The sequence below is a fragment of the Gigantopelta aegis genome, chromosome 15 (assembly GCF_016097555.1).
Source record: "Gigantopelta aegis isolate Gae_Host chromosome 15, Gae_host_genome, whole genome shotgun sequence".
Lineage (NCBI taxonomy): Eukaryota > Metazoa > Mollusca > Gastropoda > Neomphalida > Peltospiridae > Gigantopelta > Gigantopelta aegis.
In genome coordinates this window covers 535,443-557,290 of record NC_054713.1, presented here as the reverse complement: position 1 = coordinate 557,290, position 21,848 = coordinate 535,443, and the positions used below count along the sequence as shown (strand labels likewise).

The 21,848-nt window shown below is 40.0% G+C and overlaps 1 protein-coding gene across 2 annotated transcripts in view; it reads right to left on the bottom strand.

Annotated features, from left to right (window-relative positions):
- LOC121389900 (calmodulin-binding transcription activator 2-like) overlaps positions 1–21,848 on the bottom strand; it is a 76,554-nt gene that overhangs the window by 22,736 nt on the left and 31,970 nt on the right. For both annotated transcript variants that reach the window (XM_041521563.1, XM_041521562.1), the window contains exons 11-19: positions 21,150–21,284; positions 19,377–19,471; positions 17,288–17,469; positions 15,285–15,360; positions 10,264–10,993; positions 5,687–5,791; positions 4,379–4,613; positions 2,367–2,548; positions 196–374 (exon numbers count right to left, since the gene is read on the bottom strand). In XM_041521563.1, coding sequence (XP_041377497.1) covers positions 196–374; positions 2,367–2,548; positions 4,379–4,613; positions 5,687–5,791; positions 10,264–10,993; positions 15,285–15,360; positions 17,288–17,469; positions 19,377–19,471; positions 21,150–21,284 — 1,919 coding nt within the window. The remainder of the gene's footprint in view (positions 1–195; positions 375–2,366; positions 2,549–4,378; positions 4,614–5,686; positions 5,792–10,263; positions 10,994–15,284; positions 15,361–17,287; positions 17,470–19,376; positions 19,472–21,149; positions 21,285–21,848) is intronic.

The following is a 21,848-nucleotide window of genomic DNA, read 5'->3' as shown; positions in this document are numbered from 1 at the left end:
TTTTGTCGGTGTGTTGTGTGTGTGTGTGTTTTCTGTCTGTGTATGTCATGTGCTAGAGGTTTTTTCTAGCACAGCTTTCTGGCACCTTTCTACTGGCTGACTGAACTAGAAGTAGTGATCAAGGCCATATCTCTGCACAATGCCAAGTTAAATGGACATTTCTAAAAATATGATAAATGACCACCCGGTACCCACCTGTTTGTATCTTCTGTAATAACTCTGAATGAGAATTGCAGCTTCAATCTCCTTTGTGCGTTGTTGTTGTTGTTGTTGTTGTTGTTGCTGCTGCTGCTGCTGCTGCTGTTTGTCCCTGTAGTGGCGGTACGCATGCTGAATCACCTTTGCTGCTGCGTACAGCTTCCTCTGTTCCTGGTCTGTACAAACAGAGGACAAGAGGAGTTATTTAAACTGACAGACCCTAAAGTCGACGACAGTAATTTTTCGTACACCCTTGTTTTAGCTTCATACACAATAAATATAACATATCTCACTGTAATTTCACCTGAAATCCATGTTTCATAAATGGTACATTTTTTAATTACAAGATTTTCTTTAAACACATTCAGGTGCATTAGTAATGTTTAAACAAAAAAATTTCAAAAGCAATTTTGCATATAATTTGGAATTTTTCCAGCGTTCTGAAAATGGAAACGTCATGTACCCAGTTTAGTGTTATTTTAAGTAGATGTAAAGTGACATTGGAATACTGACATCATTCAAATTCAAAAATAGCTATATTATTACAATGCTTTGCAACATTAAAATAAAACTGGTCTACTAACCTAGACCCCTGTCAAGATTCTATAACAAGCAAACAACACTGTTTGCAGATCGGTATGATTTATTTTTTATAATTCTGGATAAAATATCAAGTTTAAATATTAAAAGATGAAAGAAATAAAAGTACTTTTTGTCAAATATATCATATTAAAAAATTACTGCTGGATGTGTTACATTTATTGTAAACGAAGCCAATACCTCACAATGGTGACAGATTCTATTTGTAATTAAGCTGACATTTACCGATAGCGTGAGCTGTGAGAAGTCTTATTTATACCTCACAATGGTGATAGATTCTATTTGTAATTAAGCTGACATTTACCGATAACGTGAGCTGTGAGAAGTCTTATTTATACCTCACAGTGGTGATAGATTCTATTTGTAATTAAGCTGACATTTACCGATAGCGTGAGCTGTGAGAAGTCTTATTTATACCTCACAGTGGTGATAGATTCTATTTGTAATTAAGCTGACATTTACCGATAACGTGAGCTGTGAGAAGTCTTATTTATACCTCACAATGGTGACAGATTCTATTTGTAATTAAGCTGACATTTACCGATAGCGTGAGCTGTGAGAAGTCTTATTTATACCTCACAGTGGTGATAGATTCTATTTGTAATTAAGCTGACATTTACCGATAACGTGAGCTGTGAGAAGTCTTATTTATACCTCACAGTGGTGATAGATTCTATTTGTAATTAAGCTGACATTTACCCAATAGCGTGAGCTGTGAGAAGTCTTATTTATACCTCACAGTGGTGATAGATTCTATTTGTAATTAAGCTGACATTTACCGATAACGTGAGCTGTGAGAAGTCTTATTTATACCTCACAGTGGTGATAGATTCTATTTGTAATTAAGCTGACATTTACCGATAACGTGAGCTGTGAGAAGTCTTATTTATACCTCACAGTGGTGATAGATTCTATTTGTAATTAAGCTGACATTTACCCGATAGCGTGAGCTGTGAGAAGTCTTATTTATACCTCACAGTGGTGATAGATTCTATTTGTAATTAAGCTGACATTTACCCGATAGCGTGAGCTGTGAGAAGTCTTATTTATACCTCACAGTGGTGATAGATTCTATTTGTAATTAAGCTGACATTTACCCGATAGCGTGAGCTGTGAGAAGTCTTATTTATACCTCACAGTGGTGATAGATTCTATTTGTAATTAAGCTGACATTTACCCGATAGCGTGAGCTGTGAGAAGTCTTATTTATACCTCACAGTGGTGATACATTCTATTTGTAATTAAGCTGACATTTACCCGATAGCGTGAGCTGTGAGAAGTCTTATTTATACCTCACAGTGGTGATAGATTCTATTTGTAATTAAGCTGACATTTACCCGATAGCGTGAGCTGTGAGAAGTCTTATTTATACCTCACAGTGGTGATAGATTCTATTTGTAATTAAGCTGACATTTACCCGATAGCGTGAGCTGTGAGAAGTCTTATTTATACCTCACAGTGGTGATAGATTCTATTTGTAATTAAGCTGACATTTACCCAATAGCGTGAGCTGTGAAGTCTTATTTATACCTCACAATGGTGATATTTGTAATGAAGCCGATATTTACCCGATAGCGTGAGCTGTGAAAAGTCTTTCTCCATGAAGGTGGTGGGTGCGTTGAAGTACTCCGTGAAGTCCTCGGTGGTGGGGGGCGGGGAGTCCAGGGAGAAGCTGTAAGGACTGTATGGACTCGGCAGACAAGTGGACTCAGGACTGAGTGAGGACGCGGGGGTCCCTAGGTCTGTGTATCTTAAATACAAAAAACACCACAATGATTTATACAAAGTTAACACTGCAGTGTATCTTAAACAGGAGAAAAACCACAATGATTTATACAAAGTTAACACTGCAGTGTATTTAAAACAGGAGAAACAGAACATCGCTTGTCTTTTTCTTTTTTTTAAATCGATGTATAACAGTCACAAATTGTATATAGGTAACATTATTACCATCTAGTAATTGGAAACTGTATGACTGTAATGGGTTTTTTTCTTCACAATTAGTGTCTGCACAAAATGCGGGTAAAACCTAACAGTGATTAACGGCACGAGAGTAAGTTACCATAGTGGTTAACAGTCTGGGTCGGACTTTAACTCTGCATTGCTTCAAACTCTGTGAAGTGTGTTTTCTTGTAATGTAGCAAAGCAATTTTATACAAAATTTGTTACTGGTACACATCGATACATTCACAAAAAATGACAAACAATTATTATAATTAAAACCAAACCACAACTTATTTGGTTAAAAATACACAAACATCAGTTTCTAAAATCATTCCATGACCAGTTTTATGTCATGATGTCTCGTTTGAAGTAATGACATCATTTTCTGAGGATAATATTCAGTTTTTAAGCGACATTAACCAATCGGAATACAGTAAATTAAATAACGGAGGGAAGATTGTAATCATAGTGTTAACAATGTGGCTATATAGCTATGTTTTACAGTAACCAGTATCAGGCCTTGTGCTTATCAAACAAGTGAGGCAGGAGAAGAAATGGCCAAATGAAATTAATCTACAAAATAAAACAAGTAATACTTTCCATACCTGAGCCCACCAAAAGGCACACTGTGTGATAGACAAAAACGCAGATCGTAAATGAAGATTTATATAACTATCCAATGCATACATAAAAAGGAAGGAACTGTTTTACTGAACGATGCACTCAACATATTTTATTTACGGTTATATGGCGTCAAACATATGGTTAAGGACCACGCAGATATTGAGAGAGGAAACCCGCTGTCGCCACTTCATGGACTACTCTTTTTTTATTAGCAGCAAGGGATCTTTTATATGCACCACCCCACAGACAGGATAGCACATACCACAGCCTTTGATATACCAGTCGTGGTGCATTGGGTGGAACGAAAAATAGCCCAATGGGCCCACCGACAGGCATACATAAAAATGCCAGATGACTGATTATGATTTACAAGACAGCAGTGTGATGTATGAATACCTGTACTCATCGTAGGCCAGACTGTCACTCATGGGAGTGGAAATGATTTACAAGACAGCAGTGTGCTGTATGAATACCTGTACTCATCGAAGGCCAGACTGTCAGTCATGGGTGTGGAAATGATTTACAAGACAGCAGTGTGCTGTATGAATACCTGTACTCGTCGAAGGCCAGACTGTCAGTCATGGGAGTGGAAATGATTTACAAGACAGCAGTGTGATGTATGAATACCTGTACTCGTCTAAGGCCAGACTGTCACTCATGGGAGTGGAAATGATTTACAAGACAGCAGTGTGATGTATGAATACCTGTACTCGTCGAAGGCCAGACTGTCAGTCATGGGAGTGGAAATGATTTACAAGACAGCAGTGTGCTGTATGAATACTTGTACTCGTCGAAGGCCAGACTGTCAGACATGGGTGTGGAAATGATTTACAAGACAGCAGTGTGATGTATGAATACCTGTACTCGTCGAAGGCTAGACTGTCAGTCATGGGTGTGGAAATGATTTACAAGACAGCAGTGTGCTGTATGAATACCTGTACTCATCAATGGCCAGACTGTCACTCATGGGAGTGGAAATGATTTACAAGACAGCAGTGTGCTGTATGAATACCTGTACTCGTCGAAGGCCAGACTGTCAGTCATGGGTGTGGAAATGCCGGAGTCGTCTCCGAACGATGCTGGCGGCGGTGACCCCTGGGATGGCACCGAGCTGTATGACTCGCTGCGATGGCGAACCTCACACGCGTCCTCTTTCGCTGGCGACAGTTTTATCCTCTCCGGCATCGCTGCAATAATCTGATTGGCCAGACTCACGATCTGGTTCTTAGATTCAAACGTATCGGAACCTGAAACAAAACAATCATTTGTTAGGCTCACGATCTGGTTCTTAGATTCAAACGCATAGGAACCTAAAACAAAACAATCATTTGTTAAGCTCACGATCTGGTTCTTAGATTCAAACGTATCGGAACCTAAAACAAAACAATCATTTGTTAAGCTCACGATCTGGTTCTTAGATTCAAACGTATCGGAAACTAAAACAAAACAATCATTTGTTAAGCTCACGATCTGGTTCTTAGATTCAAACGTATCGGAACCTAAAACAAAACAATCATTTGTTAAGCTCATGATCTGGTTCTTAGATTCAAACGTATCAGAAACTAAAACAAAACAATCATTTGTTAGGCTCACAATCTGGTTCTTAGATTCAAACGCATAGGAACCTAAAACAAAACAATCATTTGTTAAGCTCACGATCTGGTTCTTAGATTCAAACGTATCGGAAACTAAAACAAAACAATCATTTGTTAAGCTCACGATCTGGTTCTTAGATTCAAACGTATCGGAACCTAAAACAAAACAATCATTTGTTAAGCTCACGATCTGGTTCTTAGATTCAAACGTATCGGAAACTAAAACAAAACAATCATTTGTTAGGCTCACGATCTGGGGCTCACGATCTGGTTCTTAGATTCAAACGTATCGGAACCTAAAACAATATAACAATTTGTCAAGCTCATAATTCAACTGTTGTATTAAAAAAATTCTGAATCTTAAATAGCATATTAATTTTATAGTTGTTTCACAATGATCCCGTCTTGCCCTATTCTGGATTTTTTTTATTGTAAATTCAAGGGCCATAACTCTGTGAAAAATGCATAAAAGTCCATGAAAGTTATGATATGTCACAAGACATGATAAAGCTATACACAAAATTTCAGCTCCAGATCTTGAGACATTGCAATAAAACCTCCAGAAAAACAAAATTTTCTATTTCCTAAATTCAAGGGCCGCAATTCTTTGAAAAATGGGTAAATCTTCATAAAAGTCAAATTCCATCTGTAACACTGCTTGATTAAGCTATACACAAAATTTCAAATCTCCGGTTGGGCCAGCAGGGGACTAGTAATGATCTCACTTGGTTCAACAGAGCCCGACGCCGTCTTGCTTTCACTTTCTTCATCAGATGACACCTTTTCAACATCGACAAACGAACTGTCGCTTCTCACGGAGGAAACCTCATCTACAAGTAACAGGAAAACAGGAAATAAGTTCTTCGTTACAATGCCAAAGAAACCCCTGAATACTCTCCACAGTGGACAGACTAAGCACAGAGCTAAAAACAGGAAATAAGTCCCTCGTTACAATGCCAAAGAAACCCCTGAATACTCTCCACAGTGGTCAAACTAAGCCCACAGATTGACACAGGAAATAAGTCCCTCGTTACAATGCCAAAGAAACCCCTGAATACTCTCCACAGTGGTCACACTAAGCCCACAGCTTGATACAGGAAATGTACCTTGTTACAAGGCCAGAAGAAACCCCTGAATACTCTCCACAGTGGTCAGACTAAGCCCACAGCTTGATACAGGAAATAAGTCCCTCGTTACAAGGCCAGAAGAAACCACTGAATACTCTCCACAGTGGTCAGACTAAGCCCACAGCTTGATACAGGAAATAAGTCCCTCGTTACAAGGCCAGAAGAAACCACTGAATACTCTCCACAGTGGTCAGACTAAGCCCACAGCTTGATACAGGAAATAAGTCCCTTGTTATAAGGCCAGAAGAAACCCCTGAATACTCTCCAGTGGTCAGACTAAGCCCACAGCTTGATACAGGAAATAAGTCCCTTGTTACAAGGCCAGAAGAAACCCCTGAATACTCTCCACAGTGGTCAGACTAAGCACACAGCTTGACACAGGAAATGTACCTCGTTACAATGCCAAAGAAACCCCTGAATACTCTCCACAGTGGTCAGACTAAGGCCACAGCTTGACACAGGAAATGTACCTCGTTACAAGGCCAGAAGAAACCCCTGAATACTCTCCACAGTGGTCAGACTAAGCCCACAGCTTGATACAGGAAATGTACCTTGTTACAAGGCCAGAATAAACCCCTGAATACTCTCCACAGTGGTCAGACTAAGCACACAGCTTGATACAGGAAATAAGTCCCTCGTTACAAGGCCAGAAGAAACCCCTGAATACTCTCCACAGTGGTCAGACTAAGCCCACAGCTAAAAACAGGAAATAAGTCCCTCGTTACAATGCCAAAGAAACCCCTGAATACTCTCCACAGTGGTCAGACTAAGCCCACAGCTAAAAACAGGATATAAGTCCCTCGTTATAATGCTAAAGAAACCCCTGAATACTCTCCACAGTGGTCAGACTAAGCACAGGGCTAAAAACAGGAAATAAGTCCCTTGTTATAAGGCCAGAAGAAACCCCTGAATACTCTCCACAGTGGTCAGACTAAGCCCACAGCTAAAAACAGGATATAAGTCCCTCGTTATAATGCTAAAGAAACCCCTGAATACTCTCCACAGTGGTCAGACTAAGCACAGGGCTAAAAACAGGAAATAAGTCCCTTGTTATAAGGCCAGAAGAAACCCCTGAATACTCTCCACAGTGGTCAGACTAAGCCCACAGCTAAAAACAGGATATAAGTCCCTCGTTACAATGCAAAAGAAACCCCTGAATACTCTCCACAGTGGTCAGACTAAGCCCACAGCTTGATACAGGAAATAAGTCCCTCGTTACAAGGTCAGAAGAAACCCCTGAATACTCTCCACAGTGGTCAGACTAAGCCCACAGCTTGATACAGGAAATAAGTCCCTTGTTACAAGGCCAGAAGAAACCCCTGAATACTCTCCACAGTGGTCAGACTAAGGCCACAGCTTGACACAGGAAATGTACCTTGTTACAAGGCCAGAAGAAACACCTGAATACTCTCCACAGTGGTCAGACTAAGCCCACAGATTGATACAGGAAATAAGTCCCTTGTTACAAGGCCAGAAGAAACCCCTGAATACTCTCCACAGTGGTCAGACTAAGGCCACAGCTTGACACAGGAAATGTACCTTGTTACAAGGCCAGAAGAAACCCCTGAATACTCTCCACAGTGGTCAGACTAAGCCCACAGCTTGATACAGGAAATAAGTCCCTCGTTACAAGGCCAGAAGAAACCCCTGAATACTCTCCACAGTGGTCAGACTAAGCCCACAGCTAAAAACAGGAAATAAGTCCCTCGTTATAATGCTAAAGAAACCCCTGAATACTCTCCACAGTCGTCAGACTAAGCCCACAGATTGATACAGGAAATAAGTCCCTCGTTATAATGCTAAAGAAACCCCTGAATACTCTCCACAGTCGTCAGACTAAGCCCACAGATTGATACAGGAAATAAGTCCCTCGTTACAAGGCCAGAAGAAACCCCTGAATACTCTCCACAGTCGTCAGACTAAGCCCACAGATTGATACAGGAAATAAGTCCCTTGTTATAAGGCCAGAAGAAACCCCTGAATACTCTCCACAGTGGTCAGACTAAGCCCACAGCTAAAAACAGGATAGAAGTCCCTCGTTATAATGCTAAAGAAACCCCTGAATACTCTCCACAGTGGTCAGACTAAGCCCACAGCTTGACACAGGAAATAAGTCCCTCGTTACAAGGCCAGAAGAAACCCCTGAATACTCTCCACAGTGGTCAGACTAAGCCCACAGCTTGATACAGGAAATAAGTCCCTTGTTACAAGGCCAGAAGAAACCCCTGAATACTCTCCACAGTGGTCAGACTAAGCCCACAGCTTGATACAGGAAATAAGTCCCTTGTTACAAGGCCAGAAGAAACCCCTGAATACTCTCCACAGTGGTCAGACTAAGCCCACAGCTTGATACAGGAAATGTACCTTGTTACAAGGCCAGAAGAAACCCCTGAATACTCTCCACAGTGGTCAGACTAAGCCCACAGCTTGATACAGGAAATAAGTCCCTTGTTACAAGGCCAGAAGAAACCCCTGAATACTCTCCACAGTGGTCAGACTAAGCCCACAGCTTGATACAGGAAATGTACCTTGATACAAGGCCAGAAGAAACCCCTGAATACTCTCCACAGTGTTCAGACTAAGCCCACAGCTAAAAACAGGAAATAAGTCCCTCGTTACAATGCAAAAGAAACCCCTGAATACTCTCCACAGTGGTCAGACTAAGCCCACAGCTAAAAACAGGAAATGTACCTTGTTACAAGGCCAGAAGAAACCCCTGAATACTCTCCACAGTGGTCAGACTAAGCCCACAGCTAAAAACAGGAAATAAGTCCCTTGTTATAAGGCCAGAAGAAACCCCCGAATACTCTCCACAGTGGTCAGACTAAGCCCACAGCTTGATACAGGAAATAAGTCCCTCGTTACAATGCCAAAGAAACCCCTGAATACTCTCCACAGTGGTCAGACTAAGCCCACAGCTTGACACAGGAAATGTACCTTGTTACAAGGCCAGAAGAAACCCCTGAATACTCTCCACAGTGGTCAGACTAAGGCCACAGCTTGACACAGGAAATGTACCTTGTTACAAGGCCAGAAGAAACCCCTGAATACTCTCCACAGTGGTCAGACTAAGCCCACAGCTTGATACAGGAAATAAGTCCCTCGTTACAAGGCCAGAAGAAACCCCTGAATACTCTCCACAGTGGTCAGACTAAGCCCACAGCTTGATACAGGAAATAAGTCCCTTGTTACAATGCCAGAAGAAACCCCTGAATACTCCCCACAGTGGTCAGACTAAGCCCACAGCTTGACACAGGAAAGAAGTCCCTCTTAAGAACGCCAGAAGAAACCCCTCAACATTCTCCAAAGTGGTCAGACTAAGCCCACAGCTAAAAACAGGACCTCGTTACAACCCCAAAAGAAATCACTGAACACTTTTCGCAGAGGTCAGACCATGCCCATAGCTTAAAGCTCTTGGGAAATGAAAGGTGTGTGGCATGGTTGGCCACAGAGTGACTGGAGAGACAAGGACTGGGATGTGGAGGTGGACAGTAAAAGAATTTGAAAAATAGGAGAAGCTGCGAGATCGGAAGGAAATGACATGGAATTGAAAGGAGAGGAAGGAAAGGGAAAGTAAAAAAAAAATCCCCCCAAAAACATAAAACAAAACTGACAATAAATAAAATATACTAAAATCTATTTCTCAAATTGTCTCTCTCTCTCGATCAATTCTCTAACTCAGTATTTCTTTTAATCGATTCTCTCAGTCTCTCTCTCTATCTCTCTCTCTCTCTTTTTGCACAGCATGTATATTATTCTTTCCTAGTTTCTCTCTCTCACTCTTCCTTAATTGTAGACTGTAAGTTTCCTCTGTCTGTCCCTTCATCTCAACTTCTCCCTCCTGTCTTTCTTTGTCTTTCATCACCGTTCTCTAACTACTCCCATCTTCCTTATCTATCTCTCTATCTATCTCTGTTTCTCTCTCTCTCTTTATCTATCTGTTTCTCTCTATCTGTGTGTGTGTCTCTCTCTCTCTCTCGCTCTCTTTCTCACTGTTTGTCTCTCTGTCCCTCTTTATTTCTCCCTCTCTCTCTGTCCCTCCCTCTCTCTGTCTCTCTCCCTCATTTTCTCTATGTCTGTCTGTCTGTCTGTCTGTCTGTCTCTGTGTCCGTGTCTGTGGGTCTCTCTCTCTCTCCTTCCCCCTCCTACAGCACACTAAGAGAACCATCTCTAACCTGTATCCATCTGCACCAGCCTGTCGGCCGGTCCTTTCTGCTGTACGTGATCCGTCACCAACTGTAAGATTGTCTCTTGCTGCATCAGGATATCGGGCAGCACCTCTACATCATCATCGTCCGTGTGATCGGCCGCCACCACCCCCACCGATGTTGCCACGACAACCGTACTCCTGTCCGAACCAACAAACGAGAGCCTGGGCTCCGAGTTGGCCTCGCGGACTGCACGCCGCCGAACCACCTCGCCCTTCAGAGACGTCTCATCAAACTCTGCCCCCGATGGCAGGATGTCCACCGAGTACCACTTGCTGATTGGACGGTGGGAGGAGCCAAGCACCTGCTCGCTGAGGCGCCTGACCAATCGGCTATCGGGTGGGAATGGCGGAGACGGGGTGATGTCGGCAGTTAGGTCCTTCTCGTCCTCCTCACTGCCCGAACCCTGGGAGGTGGAGAACAGTGAGGGGCTATCAAGGGGTGGGTAGCTGAGGGGGGTGGACGACGTTGTGAATGTGGTTTGCGTGCATGCTTGGAATGATGAGGACGATGATGTCGACGTCTGGACACGACTCTGCTCCAGCTGCTCGATTTGATTGGTCAGATTATAGTGACCTTTCTTCCGGGCGACGGTCAGCGGGAGATGACCGTCCTTGTTGCAGATGTTGAGGGGGCCCGGGTTCCAGTGGTACAACGTCAATGCTGCGTCAATGTTCCCTTTCGCACACGCCCACATCTGGGGAGAAAAAGGAGAGTTAAGCTTGCTTTTTATAAAAACAATTCCGTGCATGTTTTATCGAGATTAGTGAAAAAAAATGGGGATATTTTTTAGTAGTTTTTAAAAAAAAAAAAATTTATTTCTTTTATTATACTTGGCATGGTGGAATAAACTTTTTACTAGCCTTAGTGTGAAAAAACACTCGCCATGGGCGTCAGGCTACAGTATTCTAGAATCCCTGAATAGCCAATGATTAATAAATCAATGTGCTCTTATGGTGTCGTTGAACAAAACAAACTTTAACTTTCATATAAAGTGAAACCTCTCAAAACGGACACTATGTAAAATGCAATTCCCTCAGAACGTTTTTCATAGTCAGATTTTAAATACCAGTACAGAACAGCACCTCTCCAAACTGGATACCTCTTGAAATGGGACATTTTACTTAATCCTGTGTCTGGTTTAGAGGGGTTTCACGGTATATGGGTTTTTCAACGGAAATAAATGAGTGACCTCAGCTAATTTTGTGCCTAAAAGTCTTTATTTTCAATATACGCACACATACATGTAACCTATATAGAAACAATATAAACCACTTTTCACACTGTTCTGGGTATTGCTATAACTTATTCTAATCATGTTTATGTTTCAAAAACAAAACTTCTATATATTCTGTTAAAAACAAATCTATAATGAATTGCATTAATCTAACATTTTATTACAAATTTAACACTGAAAACAGAAAGCGGTAAACACAAACTCTTTAAACTACTTGACGTCATTTTGTGTGTTTGACAAATCGTGATGACATCATATTTAGTACTGGACAAGGTTGCTGGTTTGTAAGCATCAAATTGTCTAAAAGCACTGTACATTACACCAGTGCAGAATATTTTTCCCGATATGAGTGACTGCTGAGGTAATAAAGAGAGATTATACGAGCCTGTGTGTCGTACGGATTTTACTGGCAAGTGCGAGGGTAATACAGGGATCCTCACACAAGTTTTATAAAATCAGTACGACTCACACGCGAGTGTAACAATTTCTTTATTATCCACATCATCCATAATATTAGTTTTATGAATAACAAGGACCATGTTAAAATGTTTCTAACGTAACTAGAATGAGACGACAAAATAACATCCTTTTTTAGTAAGCACTAAGACACTTGTGTCATATTGAACATATTTCCCTCTATATCTAGAACTATGTGAATAATAAATAGGGGATTCATCACTAGTGTTTTTTAATATGGAAAATACCAACTGAGTCTACGTTAATCTGTATTTGTCAAGGTTGATATTTCACAAAATTTCATAAAAAACACAAGTAGTGAATTCTATTTATCCTATAAGACATTTTCATTCCATATTTAGTAAATTATAGTACTAGAGTTGCCTCCATTGGTAATATGACGTTATCATGATTAGCACAAATTAGTATGATGTCACACATTTTAACTACATCTTATGAAAACGTAATGCTCAAGTATACAGGCCTTGCTGGCTTGTAAACAAATGACCCACTGACAGGAACACATTATTAGCTAATTCAGTAAAGACCTTGCAAATTAGTATAAACAGGAATTCCCCCAAAACCAGACATTTTTCATGCAGTATTCGAAATAAGCACTTGTCCGTTTGTCCTGACAAGTCAAAGTCTGCTCGAACAAGCAAAATGTACCTTAGTGGCTGTCCTGTGGACAGGAGAAAATGTTCAATGAAGTTTCATTCTGACAAATCAAAAATATGGTTCTTGTACTTGCATAAAAAATAATATTTATCTGGACAAGTGAAAATATTGCTGGACAAGTAGATTTCTCATTGTTCTTGTCTGGTGGACAAATGAAAAATTCTGCTTATTACTATCACTGTCATGGTCCATTTTATACTCGGTCGCAAGGGTGTCTAGTTTAGAGGGGTTTCGCTGTATCTTTAAATTTGCATACCATTATTAAGCGGGTTAATACACTACATTATCACCTGGGTCTAGGACATGGATATCATGGGTAAGTTATTGGATAACTAGTTGATACTCATACCATTATTAAGCGGGTTAATACACTACATTATCACCTGGGTCTAGGACATGGATATCATGGGTAAGTTATTGGATAACTAGTTGATACTCACCAGTGGAGTACACACACATCATACTGGATATATTTCCCTGTATATCTTGAACTATGTGGGTAATAACTAGTTGATACTCACCAGTGGAGTACACACACATCATACTGGATATATTTCCCTGTATATCTTGAACTATGTGGGTAATAACTAGTTGATACTCACCAGTGGAGTACACACACATCATACTGGATATATTTCCCTGTATATCTTGAACTATGTGGGTAATAACTAGTTGATACTCACCAGTGGAGTACACGTGCATCATACTGGATATATTTCCCTGTATATCTTGAACTATATGGGTAATAACTAGTTGATACTTACGAGTGGAGTACACGTGCGTCATACTGGATATATTTCCCTGTATATCTTGAACTATGTGGGTAATAACTAGTTGATACTCACCAGTGGAGTGCACACGCATCATACTGGATATATTTCCCTGTATATCTTGAACTATGTGGGTAATAACTAGTTGATACTAACGAGTCATACTGGATATATATCCCTGTATATCTTGAACTATGTGGGTAATAACTAGTTGATACTCACCAGTGGAGTACACGTGCGTCATACTGGATATATTTCCCTGTATATCTTGAACTATGTGGGTAATAACTACCGTATTTGAACGGAAATTAGCCCATGACTTTGAATAAGCCCCCCTCTGTTTTGATAGCATTTAAGAAATTAGGCCCTCATTCATAAATAAGCCCACCCCCAACTTCGTCATCTTATAAATAACACGAAACTGCAAGTTTGCTCAAAGTTCATTTAAAAGATCATACCTCCTGCAGATAATTAAACACAAATATAACATAGTATTTTACCACCAGTGAGATTTAGCAGTCTTAACAGTAACAGTGTGTAATATTGTTTTCAATTTCATGCCTGCAGTATTTCTTTGAAGTACCCAAGCCGAAGACTGAACAAAAACCAATGTCTATTTTTACCACCACACTGGGTCCACAGTTAATGCTAATTTGGCAAATACCTTATTCTGATTGGCTAAGAACAATGACCTAGATTGACAATTCTTTGTACTGTAAGCTGGCTGCCTGTGTCAGAAACGTGTGTATGCGCTATTGAGTTTGTTGTTAATTGCTGTTGTTTTAAGTCTTCTCAGCATTAAATTTCGGATGTAAATAAACAGCACTGGTAAGTAATTGTAACATAGAAGGTGTGTTTCTGATAATTAGATACTAGTAAAAAACCCAATTTAATTAATAAACAATTATTATTCATTAATAACAAATGGAACACTAATTGATAGATGTGCTACTAACGTTATTTGTTTTCTTCCTAGTTCATTTAATTATTATTATAATTTTTTTCAACAAAGGCCGCTTGTCTGGGAATAAGCCCACCCCATGCTAAGCTCACAATGAGTTGTCTTGGCCCCCTGGGCTTATTTCCGGTCAAATACGTAGTTGATACTCACCAGTGGAGTGCACGCGCGTCATACTGGATATATTTCCCTGTATATCTTGAACTATGTGGGTAATAACTAGTTGATACTCATCAGTGGAGTGCACGCACGTCATACTGGATATATTTCCCTGTATATCTTGAACTATGTGGGTAATAACTAGTTGATACTCACCAGTGGAGTACACGTGCGTCATACTGGATATATTTCCCTGTATATCTTGAACTATGTGGGTAATAACTAGTTGATACTCACCAGTGGAGTACACACACGTGTCATACTGGATATATATCCCTGTATATCTTGAACTATGTGGGTAATAACTAGCTGATACTCACCAGTGGAGTACACGCGCGTCATACTGGATATATTTCCATGTATATCTTGAACTATGTGGGTAATAACTAGTTGACACTCACCAGTGGAGTACACACACGTGTCATACTGGATATATATCCCTGTATATCTTGAACTATGTGGGTAATAACTAGTTGATACTCACCAGTGGAGTACACGCGCGTCATACTGGATATATTTCCCTGTATATCTTGAACTATGTGGGTAATAACTAGTTGATACTCACCAGTGGAGTACACGCGCGTCATACTGGATATATTTCCCTGTATATCTTGAACTATGTGGGTAAATAACTAGTTGATACTCACCAGTGGAGTACACACGTGCGTCATACTGGATATATTTCCCTGTATATCTTGAACTATGTGGGTAATAACTAGTTGATACTCACCAGTGGAGTGCACGCATAGTTGTCAACACAGTGAGCATCTACCTCGTACTCCAGGATAGGGCTCGGATGCTCTGCCCTGAAATTACAGAAACATTTGACGTTTTTAAATCAGTCAACTTTAAGGCGCACACCCTAGTTTTAACCTGTGAAAATGGACGCTAAATTTAGCTTATCTACAAACCTGCAATACATTTCGATCAATTATAACAGAGAGAAGCTAAAGTCTATGATGTTTAAATGGAGAAATAGTCTAAAAATATCCAGAGCTTGTCTCGATAACTATTATTTATTTCTATAATGCAAATATGAACAATGGCGGCAGGTTCTTTGTATCTCATTACAACATGTACAACCAATAAATTGACAACTGTTTTTATATGTATGAAATACCGTATCTCTGTATTAAACAAACACATCGTTTTGATTAAAACAGTCTAATGGTTTGTCTGCACATGTAGTTCTTTTCATGTATCTCTAGTTTCTTTCACAATACTGTGGTATGAATAAATGAATGAATGAATGAATATTTAATGACACCCCAGCACAAATACTCTCATCTGACTTACTGTGCTGGACTAAATGTTTTGTATGACTCACGCCGACTGACTCATTTGATAGTTACTGTGCTGGACTAAACGTTTTGTATGACTCACGCCGACTGACTCTCATTTCATAGTTACTGTATTAAACTAAACATCTTGTATGACTCACACTGACTGACTCTCATTTGACTGTTACTGTGCTGGACTAAACATCTTGTATGACTCACACCGACTGACTCTCATTTGATATTTACTGTGCTGGATTAAACGTCTTGTATGACTCACACCGACTGACTCTCATTTGATATTTACTGTGCTGGACTAAACGTCTTGTATGACTCACGCCGACTGACTCATTTGATATTTACTGTGCTGGACTAAACGTTTTGTATGACTCACACAGACTGACTCTCATTTGACTGTTACTGTGCTGGACTAAACGTTTTGTGTGACTCACGCCGACTGACTCATTTGATAGTTACTGTATTGAACTAAACGTTTTGTGTGACTTACGCTGACTGACTAATTTGATTGTTACTGTATTGGACTAAACGTTTTGTGTGACTCACGCCGACCGACTCATTTGATAGTTACTGTATTGAACTAAACGTTTTGTGTGACTCACGCTGACTGACTAATTTGACTGTTACTGTGCTGGACTAAACGTTTTGTATGACTCATGCCGACTGACTCTCATTTGACTGTTACTGTGCTGGACTAAACGTTTTGTTTGACTCACGCCGACTGACTCTCATTTGACTGTTACTGTGCTGGACTAAACGTCTTGTATGACTCACACCGACTGACTCTCATTTGACTGTTACTGTGCTGGACTAAACGTGTGCTTGTGTATGACTCACACCGACTGACTCTCATTTGACTGTTACTGTGCTGGACTAAACGTCTTGTATGACTCACACCGACTGACTCTCATTTGACTGTTACTGTGCTGGACTAAACGTCTTGTATGACTCACACCGACTGACTCTCATTTGACTGTTACTGTGCTGGACTAAACATCTTGTATGACTCACACCGACTGACTCTCATTTGACTGTTACTGTGCTGGACTAAACGTCTTGTATGACTCACACCGACTGACTCTCATTTGACTGTTACTGTGCTGGACTAAACGTCTTGTATGACTCACACCGACTGACTCTCATTTGACTGTTACTGTGCTGGCCTAAACGTCTTGTATGACTCACACCGACTGACTCTCATTTGACTGTTACTGTGCTGGACTAAACATTTTGTATCACTCACACTGACTGACTCTCATTTGACTGTTACTATGCTGGATTAAACATTTTGTATAACTCATGCAAAATGACTCTCATTTGACTGTTACTATGCTGGACTAAACATTTTGTATGACTCACGCCAACCGACTCTCATTTGACTGTTAATGTGCTGGACTAAACATTTTGTTAATGACTCACACCAACTGTTGACTCTCACCTCCACTTGATGAAGACGCTGACCAGTTTGGCGTAGTCGAGCGCGGCCGCCAGGTGGAGCAAGGTCATGCCACAGTGTCCAGCCTTCGGATACGTCAGGTTCAGCCAGTCACGGCTAGCCAGCTGGTCAGAGTACTCGACAATCTGACGCTCATCCTCCTCTGGGCCCTGGTTCACGTGACTCTGAACAAAACAATACGAACATGGTTCACTCTGAACACAGATAATATGAACATGGTTCATGTGACTGAACAAAACAATAAGAACATGGTTCACTCTGAACATAGACAATATACGAACATGGTTCACTCTGAACAGACAATACAAACATGGTTCACTCTGAACACAGACAATACAAACATGGTTCACTCTGAACATACAAACATGGTTCACTCTGAACACACAAACATGGTTCATTCTGAACACAAACAATATGAACATGGTTCACTCTGAACAGACAATATGAACATGGTTGAGGTGTATTCAGATTGAACCATGTACATATTGTTTGTTCAGTCACGTGAACCATGTTCATATTGTCTTTGTTCAGATTGAACCACGTTCGTATTGTTTTGTTCAGTCACACGTGAACCATGTTCCTGAACAAAACAATAACAATTAATATAAATGGTAAATCTGTCAACAGTCGTCGTAGGATAAATCATAAATCCATGTTAGTCTCATGTTTCCCGCCCTTTGATGGAAAAAAAGTCACACTTTAAGTCTAAGTTGTCTAATTTCCAGACTTTCTAGAACTGCTTCCCTTGCCATACCATACCTAACCATCAGACTACTGCAGGCAAGATACCTCGCCTGACGTCACACAAGTCGGCATACTGTACACTGTACACAGTGTATTTCCCAATTCATATTTCCCGCCGTTTTGCACATGGCACTAACCAGAGATAATAATAGAACAACAGGAAATAGATTAATTGAGCCTATGGCATCTTTAGTTTTTTGTTTTTCAGTGGAAAATACCTGGAAATTTTGAGTTGAAAAAGTGGATGACGACGAGTATTTTTAATAAACAACAATGGCAGCAGGTCAGAGTCATTTTGAGCAATCGATAGCTGTGAAAGCTAATATGATCATAAATTTGATCGTTTTACCAAAAACTAAAATCACCAAATATTTAAGGATTCTACGTTCATCCGGGTATGAATTGTTTTTTTATCCGTAAACTGTGAATCGGCGAAGCCGTTATCGCATAAGTTTGCGGATGATTGTTTTTGTTCATACCCAGATGAACGAAAAGGAAGTAACAGATAATACTTTTAAATTTGAATCATACAGGCTAATAATAACACTAAAACGTCATCCTTTATTTTGAATTATTTTTTATCCATAAGCAATAACACGATAACTTGTCCATATAAAATCAGATATAACGTTCCCTGACGACATAATTTTTAGGTTCATCGAAAAATGAACAAACTCCCAGTGCTAATTACTGAAACATGACTTTTTCAATTTGGGGGGGAGGGGGGGGGCAAATTTAGCTCAGTCAGTTGAGTGCTCGCTTGAGGTGCTTGTATCGCAGGATCGAACCACCTAGGTGAATCCATTCAGCTGATTGTTTTTTTTCTCATTCAACCAGTGCACCACAACTGAACAAAGGCTGTGGTATGTGTTTTCCTGTCTGTGGGAAAGTGCATATAAAAGATCCCTTGCTGCATTAGAAAAAATGTAGCGGGTTTCCTCTGATGACTACGAGTAAGAATTACCAAATGTTTGACATCCAATAGCCGATGATTAGTTCATCGATGTGCTCCAGTGGTGTCGTTAAACAAAACAAACTTTTTTTCTTTTTTTTCCGATTTGGGAGTCAATGATTAGACTGATACAGGTTGCGTGTTTTTCTAGTCTTGTGGTTAGGGTTAGGGAGGGAATAGGGAGGAGGACGAGGGTTGGGGGGGGGGTAGGAATTTCACCCGTAGATTTATATGTGAACTGTTTTTATTACCAGGAGAAAGGCGTTTTCTAGTCTTGTGGTTAGGGTTAGGGTTAGGGTGAGGGTTGGGAGGAGGGCGAGGGTTGGGAGGAGGGCGAGGGTTGGGACTAGGGTGAGGGTTGAGGGGGAATCTCACCTGTAGATTTATGTGTGAACTGTTTTTATCGCCAGGAGACAGGCGTTTCTCTAACTGCTGTAGACGATCCACTAGGAGACTCTTCAACTGAGAACCTACAACAAAATACAGTCTGTACAATGTGTACACAGTCTGTACAATGTGTACACAGTCTGTACAATGAAATAGTCTGTACAATGTGTACAGTCTGTACAATGTGTACACAGTCTGTACAATGAAATACAGTCTGTACAATGTGTAGTCTGTACAATGAAATACAGTCTGTACAATGTGTACAGTCTGTACAATGAAATAGTCTGTACAATGTGTACACAGTCTGTACAATGAAATAGTCTGTACAATGAAATGCACACTGTACAATGAAATACACAGTCTGTACAATGAAATAGTCTGTACAATGTGTGTAGTCTGTACAATGTGTGTACAGTCTGTACAATGTGTACAGTCTGTACAATGAGTGTACAGTCTGTACAATGTATGTACACAGTCTGTACAATGTGTACAGTCTGTACAATGTGTGTACATAGTCTGTACAATGTGTAGTCTGTACAACAAAATAGTCTGTACAATGAAATAGTCTGTACAATGTGTACAGTCTGTACAATGTGTGTACAGTCTGTACAATGTGTGTACACAGTCTGTACAATGTGTACAACAAAATACAGTCTGTACAATGAAATACAGTCTGTACAATGAAATAGTCTGTACAATGTGTAGTCTGTACAATGTGTGTACAGTCTGTACAATATGTATACACAGTCTGTACAATATGTACACAGTCTGTACAATGTGTACAGTCTGTACAACAAAATACAGTCTGTACAATGAAATAGTCTGTACAATGTGTGTACAGTCTGTACAATGTGTACAATGTGTGTACAATGTGTGAACACAGTCTGTACAATGTGTACACAGTGTACAACAAAATACAGTGTACAATGAAATAGTCTGTACAATGTGTGTACAGTCTGTACAATGTGTGTACAGTCTGTACAATGAAATACACAGTCTGTACAAAGTCTGTACAATGTGTACAGTCTGTACAATGTACACAGTCTGTACATTGTGTACAGTTTGTACAAGTGTACAGTCCATACAATGTGTACAACCTGCATCAATGAAATCAAACCTACAAACAAAATACATTATTTCGCCTTCATGTAAAATTCTTTAATCTCATTGGTTGTTTGCCGTTGGACAAATCCCGTATACCCCTGTGGGCGGAGCCAAATTCTCTTATACCCCGTCTGTAATTTCCAACAGTTTCCAGCCTTCCCAATTAATGCTAAAGCAATAATTAGATTATAAATAACATTGGTATTAATTAATATCTGTTTCAGACAATTTCGTATTACAAACATTTGAAGTTAAAAACTCGATGGGACTATTTTTTGTCACTGGCAAGTGGTTTCGTTCACGTCAGCGTGGTATGGCTCCGTTAATAAATTAACAGTTATTATCTGGCGTTATTTTGATTATTTGGCTATATGGTTTAACATGTCAGCAAGATAAATTCGTTGTAGAAGCATCTCTCGGGGTATATGGCTTTTTATGTACCCTCTGTGTGCTCTTTCACCCCCTCGCCTTCGGCTCAGGGTAAAAGAACACACAGAGGGTACATAAAAAGCCATATACCCCTCGTGATGTCTACAAGTTATATAGTCTGCACACTGTATAGGAACTGTGTCACAGACATCAAACGGTATGAAGTGTCAGTGTTGAGTATGTTAGCTCACTATTTAGGGTTTGTCGGTATTATTACACTGGGTGTACCTGTCATAGAAAACCACTCTGGAACAGAATCCTTCGTTTCCAGTTCCTCCTTCGGTTTGAATTCGAAACACTCGCTGTTTGAGATGATGTAGCCGTCACAAGCGACGTATAGTGTCACTGTCCCGGCCTCGTGAGCTGCAATAACAAAATTAACATCGTTAGTATTATTTCTATTTAAACAAGCCTTGTGAACTGCAATAACAATATTAACATTGTTAGTATTACTTCTATTTAAACAAGCCTATGGGCTGCAATAACAATATTAACATCGTTAGTATTATTTCTATTTAAACAAGCCTATGGGCTGCAATAACAATATTAACATTATTATAGGATATTAAACAAGCTTCCATTTTGTATCATGTTTATGTCCCGAATGAAATAATTTTCAATTGTCACAAGCTTTAGCATGATACGAAATGATAGGGAGTTTAATATCCTATTTATTAACCATAATCGGTCTTAATTTATATCACTCAACTTGTCTGGCTGACATTCCTGTAACGTTGTACTTGTAGTGTGCCAGTCGATGACGTCATCGTGTGACATCGAAGTGTTATGTCCCACTTGGCGTTCTTGTGGGATATATCACTTTGATATGTACCAAGCTATTTTTAACCATATGGGTAATAATTAGTATTATTTCTAATTAAACAAGCATTCTGAGAGTATTACATGTCATCTACCGGACACAACAAA